The 19,541-nt window shown below is 32.8% G+C and overlaps 1 protein-coding gene across 12 annotated transcripts; it reads left to right on the plus strand.

The window, feature by feature from the left end:
- Positions 1-5,557: 5,557 nt before the first annotated feature.
- Positions 5,558-15,841, plus strand: LOC126717392 (TMV resistance protein N-like). 12 transcript variants are annotated; one of them, XM_050419077.1, is made up of 10 exons: positions 5,559-6,261; positions 6,753-7,866; positions 8,037-8,297; positions 8,915-9,577; positions 9,679-11,021; positions 11,265-11,332; positions 11,454-12,612; positions 12,695-12,808; positions 14,765-15,131; positions 15,226-15,841. In XM_050419077.1, the coding sequence occupies exons 1-5, from the start codon at positions 5,768-5,770 to the stop codon at positions 11,008-11,010; spliced, it is 3,864 nt and encodes a 1,287-aa protein (XP_050275034.1). In that variant the 5' UTR covers positions 5,559-5,767; the 3' UTR covers positions 11,011-11,021; positions 11,265-11,332; positions 11,454-12,612; positions 12,695-12,808; positions 14,765-15,131; positions 15,226-15,841. The 12 variants fall into 12 exon arrangements, with proteins under 12 accessions (XP_050275036.1, XP_050275034.1, XP_050275039.1 ...); XM_050419082.1 differs by having other exon boundaries at positions 11,454-11,671; positions 14,760-15,131; XM_050419076.1 differs by having other exon boundaries at positions 11,454-11,671.
- Positions 15,842-19,541: the final 3,700 nt, after the last annotated feature.

A 19,541-nucleotide genomic window follows, 5' to 3' on the forward strand; every position in this document is an offset into this window, starting at 1 on the left:
AAGGAAGAGTATTTTGTTTGCTAGTCTACCATGGCAGCCTTTCCTGCCGCGGTCTGGGTCATTTCTCTCTCCCTATCCCTCATGGCATGCACCTAATGGTTCCAACTCAGCTTGCTTCTTTTGGGTAGTAAGCCATCCCAGCAGGATACCTTCCTGAAAGAGCCTGAGCCGGAATCATAAAAATAGATTTTTCCCCTCTCCCCACCACCAAACCATGCCCTCTGATCCTCTAACCCCCCGACCTCACCATGCTTTGTATTGGCTGGGTACAGGCTGGTGGTATCTGGGCCTTGTGCGTGCTTTCATATGTGTCCAAAACTTGCTTGTTGCCCATTCGTCTGCCGTGGTCTGGAGGCTCGCCGTCCGTGTTTTTTGACTTCTTATGTGGGCTGTTCTTTGTTTTCCCGCTCCTCACAGGAGCTGGGCTTTATTTGGTGATGGGTCTTACATTTCTTTGACTCATTCTTTAGTTTCCCTTATTTCTTGCAATGTCGTTCTGTTATTCCTGCTGTAATAACTTAATCCTGCTGGGCCTCTTTTAGGCCAGCCGTTTATTCCTTCTCTCAGTGACTTGTCATGGCCACTGATTTGCTTTTATTTATGGGCTCCCAAGTCCCTTTTGGCTTTCCCTTGGGCATCCTCAGCCCGTTTGCTTTCTTTGGGCTTCCTCGGCCCTTTTTTGCTAATTCTACATTCCCATGGGCTTTTTACTAACTTCATTGGGCTTCCCTGGCCCAATAATCTTATTCTCATCCTTGGGGTTTATGGGCCTACCATAAACCCCTTACTTTCTTAGTTTGCATTACTTTGGACCCGCGGCGGCCCTTTCTCACTTTTCTATCTCATACACTGCCCATGGGATGCTACTTCTCTCTTTTTGGGCTTCTTTGAGCCCACTTGCCTCTTCAAGACCCATTTGTTTATTTCTTGGGCCTGTGATCCATTATTCCTGCCGCTTGAGCCTAATGATTTTGCTGTCTGCTTTGTCAATTTTTTGTTGCCCTTGTTATTGGGCTTTCTTTCTTTCCACCTGGATTCTCACAAATGGCCCTCAACAATGAGATAAAGTCAAATATCCAATGCATAATCAAATTAAAATTTTTTAAAAAGGCTTTGATGTCGCGTAATGGAAATAGGAGGCTGATCCTAAGCAAAAGTGTCGGTTATAGATTTATACATGATTGTAACTCTCTTTCCTTAATAATTTTTATAAAAAAAAAAAAAAAATCAAATAAAATAAAAAAAAAACCCAAGAATACAATTCCAAAGGGGAAAAAAGTAGAAGATTTTTTTTTTTTTTTTTTTTTTTGTGTGTGTGTAAAAAGAAGAAGTATTGTATAAATAATGACATAATCTAATCCAACATTTGATTAATTAATAGATAAATAAATAATTTTAAACACAAAATTGAATTTGTTTTCTTAAAAAACTCAAAAAATACACTAACGAGATAAAGAAAATGAAGAGCAATATAAAATATTCGTAAACACTTAAAACAATTACTCAAGTATGTAGGAATATCATATAATAAAGATATAATAATTTGTTGCTAATTAGTTAAACAAAATATTACAAATAGTTAAAGGAAACTGCACAAAGACCATCTTCTTCAACTACACAAATTGTTCTTCGTCATATTGTATGCAGACTATCTTTTTTTTTTCTTCTTTTTTTTCCAAATAAACCAAAACCAGACAACAACACAAAATATGACATATTATAATATAATTTTCCTTCAAATCGAGTCAACAACAAACACCATTCATTAAAAGCATTTAGTATTGTAAATAAAATGAAAAAAAATATTTGCATCAAGGAACACTTATAAATTAGTCAATAATAGGATAATGGAGGTACAAACCACTAGTAATTAAAGATTTGGACTCGGGACTCCTACTATGGGGCAGTTGTCAAGTTGTATCTTTTTTTAGCATTAAAGATTAATTAAGCAAGACTTGTGAATACCTTTTTATGGAAAATTTTATTTTCTTCATTGATTTTTTTATTCATCTATATATATATATATCTAAAAACTAAAGCGCAATATTTATTGTTGCTACGCTCCTATTGAGACACCTTATACGCCATGTCATTGGTCACATCATTATTCTTTTAGGAAAGGTTTTCCTACATAGTTGTATTGTGCAATTACTACATATAGGGTTATGTGGTGGCAAAAAGAAAGCAACGTGTGTCTAACGATTGCACATGACCTTTGGACTTGCCCCTTTCTTTTTGCTACCACATAACCCTGTATGCGGCAATTGCTTTATACAAGTATGCAGCAAAAAATTTCCCTATTCTTTTTCTTATTTATTTTTTACCTTTAATTTTTTTGACAATATCAAATATATAAATACATTTGCTTTACAAATTCATCTTAGACGGTTTAAATTTACATATTTATCTACTTTAATTTTGATACTATAATAAATAATAAATCAATGAAAAATTGAAACAAAATATTGTCTCTATATATTCATTTTGGATAGTTTTAACTTTACATATAGTTTTTCCTTTACATGTTCCTTTACTTCAGTTTAGATGTTTATAACTGAAAAATGAAATGAAACAAAGTAAATAAGATTAAAAATAAATAATAAGATATAGATAAAGATTTAGAAAAATAGAAAATGAAAAAAATACTGATCGTATGTTTGCAACATTTTATGGGTATTTTCAGGGTTTGTGTTTGTTTGGTCTGATTCTCACACAAAAAATCATGCAAAAGATTATTATTATTATTATCATTATTATAAACAAAAAGAAAATAGCTAAAAAATGTTTAATTATGTGACTAGCGAGTGGAAATCCCCATTTATGTTCCATAATAGGTTCAAAGGGATAATAATAATAATAATACTTCCTCTCTTTTTTGTATACTCTCTCTAAAAAAAAAAAAACTACGCTCAGGAAATGTGCTATCAATATTTACATTATACTCTAAAAGAACTAGTTCAGTCACAATTGAATTTTCTTGTAGTTGTTTATAAAGTTTAGATTAATCCAAAATATGCCCAATGTGAAACTTAACATATACTCATACAATACACATTGAACTAATTTGATATTAATTTAAGTCTTCACAAGCATAAAATCTAATCACATGATATTCACTTTAATTTATTGAGAAGATATATGGATAATTTGATATATTATTATAAGAAATACTTTTTTACCATGATTCTTGTGATTATGGAAAAAGTATCATATGTAAGGGCCATTCGTATGGCCCCTTTCACATGGGATGGACCCCACAAGTGTGAGACCCACTTGTATGTGAGAGGGGCATTATATATATTTGATACATCAAATACCTTCTCATTATAGAGGGAGAGAAATCATCACTTTATTCTTTAAACAAAAGTAGTCAGTATTGGCCTTGTGTGTGTATATACATATTTACATATTTATAAACATAGAATTTAAAACTACATATTGTGTAAATCCATATATCAGCATAAGTACATTAGCATAATGTATTAGCTCAAGTAACATGTTTTATAATCGATTTTTTTGTAACATATTTTAATGATTTTTTTTTTTTTTTTTTTTTTATATTGACTGAAACACTTGAAAAATCTCTAGTGCTAATGATATGGATTTTGTATGATATCGTATTTCGTACGTTTTATGGGTCTTTGTATTAGTTCAGTGGCTGGAATGATACCATACCATTACCGGCCATATAATAAATGAACAAATAATATGTAAATAAGTTGTTCCCAAACACACTACATGGCCTCTCTTTTTTTTTTGGTGGCTAATCCATTACAGGTCTTAATCTGAAGTGTAAGGGTGTACTTTATCAAAAAAGTTTGTTTATGTTAGTATTTAAGATCTCAAGTGTGTCTGGGAATAGTTTATTTTCAATAGCATATTTTTATAGTATTTATCAAAGGGAAAAATTAATGGATGCCCTAAGAGCATAGGTTTAAAAAAAAATTTTAAAATTTTTTATGGAAAAAGAAAAAAATGACATAGTTTTTTGACAACTTTTTATATTTTCCATAAAAGTGGTATTAAAACTTTTTAAAAATAGTTAATTAACAAGTGCTCTAAGGGCACCCGTTAACTGGATCATTTATCAAAAATATAATTTTTGCTAACTTTTATGTTAAATGTGTGTCAAAAAAACTAAAAACTAAAACCTAACTTTAAAAAAAAAAAATACTAAAGTTAGATTATTTGTAAAATAGTTGAGACAAAAATAAATAAATAAATAGGGGCCAAACGCACTCTTGGTGTAATATTTTTAAATGATTGAGTTAAAACCCTTAAATAAAATAAAAAAAAAAAGTTAAAAAATTGTAGAAAGGTGAAGTTTTTGCGATAGAAATGAAATTTATTGCATAGGAATGTCAATTCTTACCCATTAAATAAATGAATATTCCTTTGTCCCAATTTTTGTGTTCTATTAATCACAATTTGTTATGTATTTGTTTGTTTGCTTGAACTCTCTTTATAGCCAAAATTAAAATAGAAAAATCAAACAAAACCTAAAGCAATCCATCAAATCCTTTTTTTTAATAAGTTCATCAAAGTTTCTCTATTTGTGTTAAATAAACAATTTTCATCACAGAAAAACCCAAGAAAACAAAAAAGGCTTAGAGAGTGGAATGTCGTTAATGGTGTTTGTAGGCTGGCAGAGGCAAGGTGAGAAGGTTTGTTGCTGGTGAAAGTGGTGGTGAAAAGAAGAGTAGGTGTAGACATTGACTGAACGTTTGAGACTTGAAACTTGAGAAGGTGTGCGTGTGAGCGAGGTGGGTACCCACCACGAAGACACTAGTACAGTTGTTATTGTTGTAGCATTGTGGAGGACTTGTCTTTGTGTTTATTCTATTACCGCAAACTTTATTTTACACCATTATTTATGTCACTGACTAAGTAATAATGGGTCCGTTTGGGATCCGCTAATTTTGCTAGAATTGAAATTTTTTTACTGAAAATAATGTAGATAAAGGTAAAAGTTAGTTAAAATAATATAGTGAGTTTTATAAATAGTACCAAAAATTGCAGTAGGTCCTATGAATAGTAGCAAAAATAAGTTGAATAGTAAAATAAACTTTTTAAAAAAAAAAAATTTAGAGCCAAATGCACACTATGAGTAGTGAAAAAAAATAATAAATTCATGCGAAAGTAACAAACAATTATTTATATTCTATCATATAAAATACTTGTAAAAAAATGGTATAAAAAATGCTGTAGTCATAGAATAAAAGAAGAGAAGGAGATTCATGAGAAAGAAAAGAGGAAAGAAGAAAGAGGAGGCTGTACAAAAAGAGTAAGAAAAGAGGAAAAAAGAAAGAGTAGGCTGTACAAAAAGAGTGTAAAGAAAAGAAATTGCATCTTCCTTTCCTTGAAAAGGAATCAGAATGCCTTCGCTACACTCCAAAATTAAGCGAAAAACACGTAGCCAAAAAAATTTCTTCATCTTTTCTTGGTGGGTGGGTATGAAATTTTGAAAGTGAATTTCACTTTGTACGGCCAATTTCCTATTACGCGTTTGGGCCACCAACTACGCTACTAATGTAATTTCACATTTGACTCTCTTGGTCTTCTTTGCCTTACAACAAATATCTAAATCTAACATTCATTTCCTTCAATCTGCCATTCCCATTCTCTCTCAAACCCATTGAGAAATCTCTTCTTCATAATTTTCACTCTCTTTGCTTTCTTAAACTCTTAAAACATTTTCAATTTCATCACCTCTTTCTTTCTCCTCTTTCCTTTAGATCTTCTCAACCGTCTATATATCCAAATCACAATGGCTGCTCGAACTAATAAACGAGCCTTCTCTTCGTCTTTCACCCAACGATGTAAATATGATGTGTTCTTGAGTTTCAGAGGAGAAGATACTCGCAATGGTTTTATTAGCAATTTGAATGGTATTTTGCGTCATAAAGGTATTAACACCTTCGTGGATGATGAGCTCCAAAGAGGAGAGAAAATTTCCATTGAACTTTTTGAAGCTATAGAAAGTTCAAAAATTTCTATAATTGTATTCTCTAAAAACTATGCAACTTCCACTTGGTGTTTGGATGAACTTATCAAAATTCTTGAGTGTAAAAAGAATGGCCAAGTGGTGTTTCCGGTTTTTTACAAGGTGGATCCATCAGAAGTACGTAGCCAAAAGGGGAAGTTCGGAGAAGCTTTGGCAAAACATGAAGAAAATTTCAAGTATGACACGAACAAGGTGCAAAGATGGAGGGCCGCTCTAAATGAAGCCGGGAATTTATCCGGTTGGCATTACAAAAATGAGTATGTATTTAATCACTACTCTATTATCACCACAAAATTTTACTATTAAAAAATAACTCCCAGAAGCTATATTGTTTGTTTGTTTGTTTTTAAATTTTTTTTATTTTATGAAACTATTATATATTGATCATATCTTTCATTACGGAACTAGTTAAACTACAACGGTTAATGACAGCAAGAGAAGAATATATGATTGATACTTATCAATTAATTAGAAGCTTCTCTCACATAATCTTTAGAAAATCTTATTTTCCAAAGAATATTTTCCTTGCATCTTTGTGCAAAAAGACTAATATTGATATCCTAGCTGAACATTGAAAAAAAAAAAAAGTTTTTGTATTGACAGTTTAGATCTATGAATTATGTGCCATTTAATTTAATTAACAAAATTTCAGTTGTAGTTTAGAAGCTAAACAAAATTAACAATTTTGAATTCAATTTAGGATCATATTTCTATTTCTAACTTTTTTTTAATGCTTTGTGATTGGCAGCCTCCCTCAATTTACGTTTATCCAAAAGATTTTTGAAGGGATCTCAAGTGCAAAATTAAAGTGTTCGAAAGTATTTGTTGTTAACTACCCAGTTGGAATAGACTCTCGCGTAGATGAAATAAGTTGTTGCTTAGATATTGAGTCAAACGATGTTCGCATGTTAGTGATCCATGGTCTTCCAGGAATAGGTAAGACAACAATTGCAAAAGCTATTTTTAACTTAATTGCATATCGTTTTGAAGGAAGTAGCTTTCTAGAGGATGTTAGAGAAAGTTCAAAAACAAATGATGGTGTACTCCAACTACAAAAGGCACTTTATTTTGAGATCTTAGGGGGTAGAAATTTGAAAATGCATGGTGTATCTAAAAGAATCAATGAGATAATGGAAAAGCTTCAGCACAAAAAAATTCTTTTAATTCTAGATGATGTGGACAAATTAGTCCAAGTAGAAAATTTGCTTGGAAAATGCAATTGGTTTGCTTCTGGAAGTAGAATTATTATCACAACAAGAGAGAAAAAGTTGCTATGTACTCTACGAGAAGATTGTCATTTAATTTACTATAAAGTTAAGGAATTAGATGATCATGAATCTCGTGAACTCTTTTGTCAACATGCATTCAAAAGAAACAAGCCTACAGAAGATTATTTGAAGCTTGTACACCAATTTATAGGTTATGCCAAAGGACTTCCATTAGTTCTAAAAATAATAGGTGCTGATTTATATGACAAAAATGTACAGTGTTGGAAAAGTGCATTAGATAAGTACAAAAGAATTCCTAATTCAGATATTCAAGAAGTACTTAAAATAAGCTACGATGGATTGGACCAAATTCAACGGGATATTTTCCTTGATATTGCATGTTTTCTTAAAGGATACCACAAGAATTTGGCTGTAGATATATTACAAAGTTGCAATTCTCATGACCCATACTATGATATTGAAAAACTTATCGATAAATCTCTCATAGTTGTTGCAAAAGATGACAAATTATTGATGCATGACTTGATACAACAAATGGGTTTGGAAATAGCTCGACAAGAATCAGAAGTGTCAAAAAAACATAGAAGGCTATTGTGTTATGAGGATGCTCCTGAAGTACTAAATAGAGATACGGTATAAGTCCTTTTGATTTACCTTTTCCCTTTTCTCACAATGCAAATTTAATTAATTTTTTCTCATTGTGTTTGATTTATCATTTTAATGTTGAAGATAATTTTGTTTTAAATATAATAATCATATGTTCTGTTGTCTAACGTGATTCATGTGATTCTTTGTCCAATTAGGGATTAGATGAAATTCGAGGCATAACATTGTCCTTGCCACAACCAAGAAAGATGCAATTGGATCTTGGAAAGATGAAAAGTCTCAAATATTTAACCATTCACAATGTAATTTGTGAAGACATTAAATCTCTTCCCAATGGGTTAAGGTTACTTGATTGGAATGAATTTCCTTTATCGTCATTGCCGTCCACCTTTGAACCTATAAAACTCGTTGCACTTAACATGCGACAGAGCCACATTGAATTGGACGAGCATTTCGAGGTATAATCATTGCATTTATAAATTCTTATTAGGTTTTTTTTTTTTTTTTTTTTGGTTAATGAGTACATTAGAGAATAAGTTAAGGTTTTTTTTTTTTTTGGTTGCTAAAACAAAACCATGCATTTATTACTATATAAAATAAAATTTCTATAAATTTTTTTAATAAATAAAATCAAATTGTGCACAAATATTTTAAAATGTACACATAACCATAAAAGAATTTATGGTGCAAATCAATGAACTATTGACAAATGTTTTTTTTTTTATTTAAAAAAAAAAAAAGAATAGTGCTACAGATATTACAAGTTTTACTATATTGAACATACAAATTGATGTATCACAAATTATAAAAAAAAAACAATTCAAATATTTATTTATGAAGTGATTGAAGCCTACCAATCACATTTATTGCCACATTAATTTGTATGCTTTTTGTTTATAAAATTGTAATACCTTTAGCATTTTTATTTTAGAAGTGTGTATTATAATTCATAATTGAACGGTTATTATTTCTTAATATATGCTCTTAGCTTTTTTTTTTTTTTTGAAATGAGCTTGTAGCCTTATTTTGTTTTCTTTTTACTAATAAATTAAAAAAAAAATTTCTTCTTTTGCAGAGGTGCCGATTCAAAACATTAAAATATATGGATTTCGCATTTTGTGAAAATATTACAAAAATACCTGACTTATCAGTGATTGCCCCGAACATAAAGAAGTTGGAGCATTTTAAATGCATAAATTTAGTTGAGGTTCATCAGTCCGTTGGACTTCTTGAAAAGCTTGAATACTGGAATCTTAATGAATGTCGAAATCTTAGAATTTTACCAACAAAGCTCCAGTTGAAATCTCTTAAAAGATTTTATCTCTTTGGCTCTGAAAGTCTTGAGCAAGGAACGGAAAGATTAGCATTGTTTTCATCAATAGGATATCTCACTGGCCTTCGTGAGTTATCAATAAGTTTAAAAAACGTGAAAGATGTTCCAAGTAACATCTCTGATTTACAAAATCTTAGGTGCCTCTTTATGTATGATTGTGATGAATTTCCAAAAGCCATGGATACCCCTGGTTTCTTCCCCAATTTAGAACGTCTACATATCTCTTACAGCAACTTTACTACCCTTCCTGAAATTGCTATCATATTTCTCCAATTAAAGATTCTAAGGCTTTACTTTTGCTGGAACCTTCCGAAAATTCCAAGACTTCCACATTGTATACAAGAGGTATATGCAATAGGGTGTAATTCGTTGAATTCACAATCAAGAAGAAGATTATTGAATCAGGTCTCTCTTTCTTTCTCTCAAAGTTATAGCATTTTTTTTGTTAATTGAAGATTATTACTAAATTTGCTAAACTGAAGTTTCTTAATTTTGCAAATGGCAAGCAGTTTGGAGAATTTATAGGGCTTCAACAAAATATCGTATGTGCAAGGGGAATACGGCATCAGGATTCTGATTCTGAAACAAACTTTGAATCAGAATCAGAATTTGATTTCGATGAAGCTAAATCTGAAACGGGCTCTGCATTTGAAATGAACTCTAATCCTGAAGCGGACAACGAATCTGTACCAGAATTTGAAACGGACTCGACATGGGAACTTTATGATGATTATTCACTTGGACTTCCAGGAAGTAAGATTCCAAAGGGGTGGTTCAACCATCAAAGTGTTGGAAGTTTTGTATCATTCTCGGTCGGTCGAAAACTTCCATCATTTGCTATCTATGTGGCACTAAAAGTGGAACTGAAGGATGTGACATATAGATTGTATCTGTTTAATTGTTCTATCTACATGTACATCAATGGTTTTGAAAGATTGCTCGTGTCTACTAAGTTTTCAATAGATTCACTATCTTTTATGTGGTTCTCCTATATACGAGATAGCTCTTTGGAAGACATAATTCTGGAGGATTGGAATGAAATTAAGATTCTATGTGAATGTACAGAGTTTGATCCTAAAATTGCAAACATTACAATAGAAAGGTGCGGAGTCCATGTACAATGCATTTGTCCTCCTTGCAACTCCGCAGCAAATAAGGTGGCCCAAATAAGAATTCAAGAAAGACTCAAACTTCCCTTTGATGAAAGATTAAAAATGTTTTTATGCAGAGTGGCTGCCGAAGTCCTCCCCTTTGAGAAAAAGCTCGTCGGATGCTTAAAAACCCAAGTTGCCCATTGTCCTCTCTGTGAGATAGCAGAAGATTCTCTTTTACATCTATTTCAAACCTGTCCCTACGCCAAAGGAGTATGGTATGGTGGTAGATGGGGTTTTCGAGTCGAAAAGATCCAAGCTCAGTCTGTTATGGAATTTGTTGAACATATAATTGACCCCCCAAGTGAGTTACTTGCAGAAAGAATTACCCAAGATGAGTTCACACTGTTTGCAGTAGTGGCAATGAAAATCCTTTGGATGGCTCGAGAGGAAGCTCTGTTTTCAAACTCTAAAGCCAACATAAACCAGTTAGCCCATCGTCTGAACAAACAGTATGAGTTTTACTTGAGATCACTCACCAAAGAGCAAAACAGGGGAAGTGCTTGGACCAAACCACTTGATCAATTGGTAAAGCTTAATTTTGATGCATCATGTGATCAAAACAATGTAGGCTTGGCTGTGGTTCTCAAAGATCACGATGGGAATGGAAGAGCTATCAGACGTGGCATAAACATCAACGGCAAGATGGGAATGCCAATGGCCAAAGAGAATCGCAAATTGTGGTAGAGGGTACAAAGGTAAGCATTCCAGGTATTTGATAAAATGTTTCTATGGGCTGAATGAATGAACTCACTCTCTTTCTTTTATAGAGAGGAGTTTCAGTATATATATGAAATGGTAAAATACGGTAAAGATTAAACAATTGGATTGCTATTTCTCTTTCTTTTTTGTAGTCGGATGAATCTGCTCTAGAGATAGTCATTATTTTTATAGCTTATTGTTGAGTATTTATCTTTTGGATTGTTCTGTTTGAATTGCAGCAAACTTCATTGTAAAACCAGCTTGCAAGCCAAATTCTGCTTTGGCTTCTTCTTCATTTGGAAATCTGGTTAGATCAAGAACATTTGGTGCTTTTTCTTAGGAAGTACATTCTCTCATTGCTTCTTTACCAAGCCAAATTCTGTTAGCTTCATCTCATGCGCCATCAGATGCCTGTTTTGTGACTGCAGATTTGTTGTGGCTCAGTCCATTGTGTCATGAGCAGAAGGTTCCTGAACCAGGGTGTGATCAGCCATCATGCACTTTGTAGAATATGCCATATTTCAGAATAACTGCCAGAGGCTGACCTTCTGGAATTGCCACTACCAATTGTGACTGCTACAGTGACATGCATGATCATCCATCCTGCACTTCATCTCTAATACTTGAGTTTAAAATATGTCTATGAGTAAGAAGATTTAGAGTATCAAAGAAACAAATGTGCTCTCATTTCATCTATTAAAAATTGCATGCTGTGGTTTTTTTAGTTTAATTTTTTGTTCATTTCTGTGGACATAATGTCTATGATTTCAACCAACATCAATGGATAGTGGTTAGCCTAAACATGATATTGTTGCTTTAAGTCATGCTTAGGTATGATCAAGCTGCTTGTCTTGTCCTGTTACTCACAAAGTAAGAGTCAGCACCTTGTTGGTAATAGAGGGGATGTGATTGGTCATATTTATAATTCTCCTGATGATGTTTCAATTTTCAATTCTTATTCATCGTAATTGCATACATATGTGAAATTTAGTATTCATAAATTATGGATCGAGTTAGATATTGATTTCTTTTATTCTGTTTTTTCCTCTTCTGTTACAACATCTGCAGCGATTATTCTTTAACTTTGCCTTTTGTGTAGAACCATTGGAGGATTGGCTTTTAGTGTCTCTAGAAAGGTTCTAAGTCCCTACATTCAGCCTATGTAGTTGAGCCAATTCGTTGTCATTTAGTGGAGGAGATAGGGATTGAATTTAGGACCTCCTACTCTCATACCATGCTAAATTTACTGATTCTTCTAAAAGTTTAAACTATTAGAACATGGTAAATTTTATCATTTAACCATATAGTGCTAACAGCAGAAATGGACTTTGTTTACATGTTCCATATGGCTATTGGTGGGTGCTTGTAGATTTGGATGAATCACTTAGTGATATCTTAACCACGTTATCTAATAAACACAATCATGTAGAAAATGCTAATGTATTGTGAAATATATTAAATGACCAAATAGAAGAAGTGTATTTCAAGAAACTAAGATTTGGGTTTCGATAATCTGATTCAATGCTTTGAAGAATTGAAAGTTATAGAACTTTAAAGAAAATATTAACAAGGACAAAGGCTGATAAGGTAAACTGTTAACTTTATATCCTGATGTTTTTATATGTGTGAAGAAGCTTTATGCTTAAGAGACATGCAAACTTGTTTGCAGAAAAGATGAATGCTCTTAACAAGTGAGTGAAAAGGCAAAGACAAAGCTGCAATTTCAATTCAACTACCTGATTACCCTCACTCCAATCTCTCAGTATTGGCTTAGGCCATTGAGGTATGTTCATGAGTATTGTATGTTACTCCGCTTGGGATATTCTTGAATTAAACATATGAAAACTCTACAATTATAATTCGCTTTCTTGCAATTTGAACTAAAACTTATTTTGAGCTTTAAACAGTTACCTTATATAAGCCCTGTCAAAGGTGACTTGTCCACAAGTTGGCTTGTAAGTGGCCTGGATGGAATTATATGCAGCTTGCCACCTGGTCATGAGATGGTTAGTGCCTGGGCCAGGGCATGTATATCTTCATGGAAGCCACAACACCCAAAATTTAAGGCATTAGCTTATAAATGTCACCAAATTAATTAACTTCTTTATATATACAGCGGAATATGTTTATAAAAGATTGATGATACATTCTTCAATTTCTCTCTTCTTGGTTAGCTGCCTTATTGAGTCCAATTTTATTTACATTGCCTGCCTCTCTAATGAACAAAATTTTTTTTTTTGAAGGAAAATATATGTATATTTTGAATAAGGTATGTCTAAAAATATAATTTGTAAGGCAAGTAAAAATTCTCTAATAAAGACCAACAATTTATATGTTAGAGCATTGATGTTATGTCAATCCCATCAAAGCCTGTGACTTTTGAATTGGATTAAGGGTTTGTAAAATCTGCAAAAACCTAAGGGGACCATTTTATTAAATTAGAAGAACTGGGGTGTACAACAAAAAGGATTATCTATATACATATAAGAAATTTTTAAAAATTCAATCCCATGGGAGGCAACGGCCACCCTTTGGTTTGACTTAAACATGATCTGGTTAGCTTCTACTGCCCCAGCCACATCAGATGAGGTGTTCAGGAAGGGACACATGTAATTTCATTTTTTTTAATATCCTACTTAGGAAGAAATAAATCTTCATTTTCTTTTTGGGGTATTGTTGTTCTCTTGCTAGAGCTACTAATCTACCTAGCTGTAATATGACCTAAACATTGTTGTAAAACCTTGGGAGCTAAGTACCCTGATAATTTCTTCTTGTTGAAGCAAATTAAATTTACAGTCTGGTTTATTGATAATCAATCATCTTTCTATACCAATTATGCAACTAATGAAAAGATGGCAGACAAGTTCCTATGCAGTTAAATAATGTATTTCTTGTAACTTGTGCATGTAACTGTTTGTGTGTGTGTTTTCCCTAAAATTTGATAATTGTTGGTATTGCAATTTGGTTTCAATATGGGAGTAAACATGAGGTCACTTTGTGCTGAGTTTGGTTTGCAAATTCTTCATTGTGATTTAAGGCTCTCTATGTTGCTGATTTGTTAAATATGATAACATATAAGTAACATCAAATGATATTCTGGTTAGTTAAGTTGGAGCAAGTTGTCTGATTTATTAATGTTTGAGTTTTGTAATGAGCTTCTCAAACTAATGATGTTTATTATTTGATAGTGTTTGCCTTTTATTTCTCACTGTATGCCTAAGAAAGTTCAAGGAAGAATGACTTTACCTTCAAACTTTAGTACAAGTTTTTGATACTTGGTAAAACTAATAATTACTTTGAAGTAGGTATTTAATTTGTCATAGGGCTGGTCTTATTTAAAATACTGGGCAGGGTATAGCTTTTCTTTCTGCTCTCATGTCATATTAAAGGCTAGCTAAAAGCAATTTCTGGAATTTTATCCCTTAGTCTCAGGAGCTCCCTTGTAGTAATTCCCTGACTTAAAGTCTCCGACATGGATTATAGATTTCATTAATATTCGTATCAAAAACAGCACAAGAAAGTATTGCTTTCTTGGTAGAGCTCCCAGAAATCGTCACAACCAATTGAGAATCTATGTTTTAAATTGTACTTGGTTTTTCTTAAACCAACTCCTTCTTGCATTATATCAAGAATATATGATTCTATTCTGTGGAATTACCTTCCCTCATTGCTTATTTAAAGGCAAAATCCTGTCACCTTGATCTCATTTAATGTAAAGGTGCCCATTTTGTCAGTGCAGATTGTTATGCCTGATCCAGATTGTGACTAGCCAAGGCATTATCAACCATCATGCACTTCATAGAATAAGCCAGAGTAGAGTAACAGCCAGCAACAATACCAAAAAGTGCATTGAAATATGTTGGTGCCTCCCGTGCCTCACTAAGTCGACCCTGATGCTCATTGAGAGAGCTTTTCAAATTGCCTGGATTACTTGAAGTTACAGACAGCAGAAACAACAACAACCAGAATGACAGCAACAATAATACTCCCACCATGATACTACCAATCTTTCCAGCCGAGGCAGAGAGAGTATAGCACAGGTTGAAAGTAAAATACCAGTGGTGTCCTCAAACGCTTCAAATACATAACTGATGAGCTTTTTGCAGGTGACTTTTGTTACTTATTAGCAACAAAAACATTCTTTCTACGAATAAGATCAGCCATATTATCACTAATATCTCCCTTTATGTCTGTTTCAAGAATCACAGCCAATGCTTTTACTCCACCAGAGTGACTCAAAGCCTCAGAGTTCTCGTCCCTCACAATGTCACAGAGCCTTTTCAGATCTACAATGAGAAAGGAAATGGGTTTGTCATTCATGGAACCCTCATTGTCAAGATGCACATCAATGGTCTTGGTCGACTGGCACTGTATATATGCAAGGGAAGTTGTAAATCAGTAGACCATCTTTGGTTAGTTTCTTAGTAGGTCATGACTTGTGGTCCATTGTTCTGTTGCTTTTGGGGTACATCGGTTGATGCCAAGAAGTTGTTAGATGCCTATTCTTGCTGGAATGGTAGTCATAGTCATAACATAAATATCATCATTCGGTTGGCAGTTCCTCATTGTCTTATGTGGACAATTGGAGTTACTAAACCTCTGAAGGCATGAAGAAATCAGTTATAAAGACCAAATTTACTTTCCTGCATCTGCAATTTGGATGTTGTACTATGATTGTTTTTGGGATATTTACGTTTATGATTGTAATTCTGTAAGAGGCTCTGCATTTTGAGCACTCCACTTCTTTAACATAATTCATTAATACTTTAAAAAGGAAGTGTTTGATCGTTCACTTCCCTGGGCTACTCCTTGTTTATATCTCTGTTAAGATTGATAGTCTGTATGGCAGTTGGTTTTTTTTACCAAAGGGCTACTCCTTTGCTTCTCATAGACTAGGGATGAATGCTGAAGTTATGGATTTAATCTGAAATGTGCAAATGATTAGTATTTACCAATCAAAACAGCAATGTTATCGCCTAATTCTGTTTATAAAGCTAGGGCTAGGGAAACTAGGGATCTTTGAGTTTTGATGGCTATTTCCTATGATGTTTAGTCCCGGGGTGACACTGTTCTGGACTAGTCAACAAGATGTTTAGTATGGGCCTTTCTTTATGTTCTTTCAATTTTTGGCCATATGTGGACCTTTTTTCTGTATCTTATTTTGGATGAATTTAAACTACAGATTTTGTTACTATGCCTTTGGCCATAAAATTAATGTTTTTTCTTCTTGAAGTTTAAAAGGGAAGAAGGAATTACAGAATCTGGTTTTGGTGATTTACAAATTCTTAATGATGGAAATTGATTTTTTGGATAGAAATGAAGTCAAATGAAGGAATTTGACAGTACTAGTTAACTCCTAAAAACTTGTTTGCCCAAGTACACATTAGGTTGAATTTTTAATGTGAGACACGTTTTCAAGATGATTAATGGAGCTACTCATCATGCTTGTTTCAAAACCAAGGATGGGCTGCAGGATCTTCATGGGTTGCAGCATTCCTCATGCAGCTTGGTGCATTGTTGGTCTGTTGATACCGACAGTGTTAGAGGTTGATCCATGTGTAGATTCACCTATTTTGCTGTCTTGTGGTTATCTGGAAGAAGCATAATCATCAGATTGTGTTCCGGGTTGGTTGTTGAGATGTCTTATACTTCAATGAATGCTATTATATGTTTGACTATGTGGTTGGGGGTTCCCTCTGCCGAAGATATAATATTTTTTTTAGGCATGTATTATTTTTAAATATTAGGTTATATGTGCAGGCTTGTTACTCCAAATGTGGCTCAGAATAATGCACCATGGTTTGGATTAATATTCAAGGAAGGCTAAAGCAAGTTGTTTGACTCGTCTTGTGCCAGACTACTATGATAGTTGGTTTGTACTTCTCCTCAGTCCTTGGGAAACCAAGACCTTCGGTCCCAAATGTTTACTAGGCAAGCAGATTTTCTCTGGATTATGCAAAATGATAATCAAATGTAAGTTGCTATAGTTTTCTTTGTAGCCTTGGCAATACATATGTGGAATGGCAAAACTTAGGTACAGTACATTAGGTTCCCTGCTTAAAATTTTGACACCTGTCCAATTTAACAAACAAACTAAACGGCGTTAAAACTAAAATATCTTCTTTATTACTTTTTTTTTTTTTCCTTCTTCATTCTTTTTCCTGTACCGCACACGGTTTCTCTTCCAAACCCAAAACCTTTCTCTTCCAAACCAAAAACCCATATTTCGTTCTTCCTTCTTTTTCCAGTACCTGCAAATGGCTTCTCTTCCAAACCCAAAACCTTTCTCTTCCAAACCCAAAACCCAAAAAAAAAAGAAAAAAAAGAAAGAAAGAATATCTCATACCTCTCTCTCTCGGTGTATGTATGTGTGTCTGTTTCCTTTCTTCTTTTCTAATCCATGATTCTTTCTTTTCTTATCTATGATTCTTTCTTTCTCTCTCTCTCTCTCTCAGTGTGTGTGTGTATGTATGTGTATCTATTTCCTTCTTTTCTGATCTATGATTCTTTCTTTTCTAATCTATGATATTCTTTCTTTTCTAATCTATGATTCTTTCTTCTTTTCTGATCTATGATTCTGTCCTCTTTTCTAATCTATGATTCTGTCTTCTGATCTATGATTCTTTCTGTCTTCTGTATGTATTTATGTGTATCTGTTTCAGCTTTGTTGATGTTAAGTGTGGAAGTTTCGGGTATAGCTGAAAAGGGTCCCTTTTTTGGTTTGAAACCTAATAGATCTAGCTTTTATTTTTTGATCTTTCTTGTTTGGTTACCGAGAAAATGAGGGAGAAGGGTCTTTTCTAGTTTGAAACCCACTAGAAAATGAGCCAACTGGAGATTTGCGCAGTACAGGAAAAAACGGAAGAAGGAAAAAGAAAAAAAAAAAAATAGTTTTAACGCCGTTTAATTTGTTTGTTAAATTGGACAGGTGTTAAAATTTTAAGTAGGGAACCTAATGTACTATACCTAAGGTACTGTACCTAAGTTTTGCCCTATGTGGAATATGAAACATTGAATTTATTTATGTTTTCTTTTATTTCATTACAATAACATCAAAATTTTTTGACTTTGTCTTTGTTGTGATCAACTATGATGATTGGCTTCTGACATCTCTATAAACATTCCTAGCAGTCTATTTGGAGCAGATGTGGTTTAATATTACTTCATTTTCATCTACTTTCATTTTTTGGCTCTTCTTGCATTGAGCAGAATTCTTACCCTACTTCGGTGCCATTTGATTTTATTATATGGGTGATAATGATCCAAAGGAAATTATTCCATTTTAAGTGATTATTTTTGCAATAAAACCTGTCTCTATAGACTATGCACGCTCTAGATTTTGAGCACTGCTCCTCTTTAACAAAATTCATTGATTACTTATTTAAAAAATGTGTTAGATCATTTCCTTGGCTACTCCCCTGGTAAAACAGTTGAGATGTACAAAGAGTATCATCTTTAGACAGAAGTGGCTCCCCATTAATTTGAGAAAATGATTCATGTAGCAGACTTCAAAGTTTTCATTGATTCGAGTCTTTTTAAGTTCCTGAAATTGGGCTGATTTTGCATGGCTTAGTTTAACTAAAGTAAATTAAGTAATATCTTTTTATCATTTCTTTTCCTTGTTCTAATGAATATTTCTTTTGTTTTGTTTTGTTTTTTTGTTTTTTTTTTTAATGGTATTTCCTTAACTTTTATCATTTACTAGTTACAGACCAACGCAATGCGTGGGAATAGATAATCTATACTACTATTTAAAGGGGCTTCCCCTGTTTGGACATGATTTTTTTTTTCCAAAAAATACTCTTGCAACCTAAATTTAAGTAGATATAAAGCTTGAGAATAATATGGTAAAAATACATCTTTAAAAATATATTTTTAACTCTCACTAAAACATTGCCTACAAAACAGAACCACTCTCCTAATAGTTTTCAAATTACTTTATCCATTTATTTAAAAAAAAAAAAAAACACACGTTTATTTGTAAAAATACATCTGCTGATTAAAAAAAAATGTTGTTATTGAAAAAAAAAAAAAAAAAACCCTTCTTTAACTACCATGTAAAATACTATCTACAAAATAGGACCACACTCCCAATACACTCACATTAGTTTTTAAAATGCTCTATTAACTTCCTGAGAACAACTTTTATTAATTTCTTTTACATTTCCGGTTTTTATTTTTTGAGTTAGAAGCTATATCCTCCTTCTTCTTCTAGAAATATCAAACTAAACAAATCCTGATATGTATAAATTGCTTTGTTGGAAATAGACTAGATTACCTGACCAGATATGTATATATGAGCAAATAATTTTCTTTTACTTATCCGATTATTTTCTTCTTCTTCTTCTTTTTTTAATATATTTAAGTTTTCCTATTTCATATAGTATTAAATTACCGTTTTTAAAAATTTGTTTTGCTTTCTTATATTAAATGCCTCTCAAACGTGTATTTGTGATAATGAGATGTTACTGTCACAGCCATGCTCTTAATATCATGCTTCCACCAAATCAAGAAGG

The sequence above is a fragment of the Quercus robur genome, chromosome 3, assembly GCF_932294415.1.
Source record: "Quercus robur chromosome 3, dhQueRobu3.1, whole genome shotgun sequence".
NCBI classification, from domain to species: domain Eukaryota; kingdom Viridiplantae; phylum Streptophyta; class Magnoliopsida; order Fagales; family Fagaceae; genus Quercus; species Quercus robur.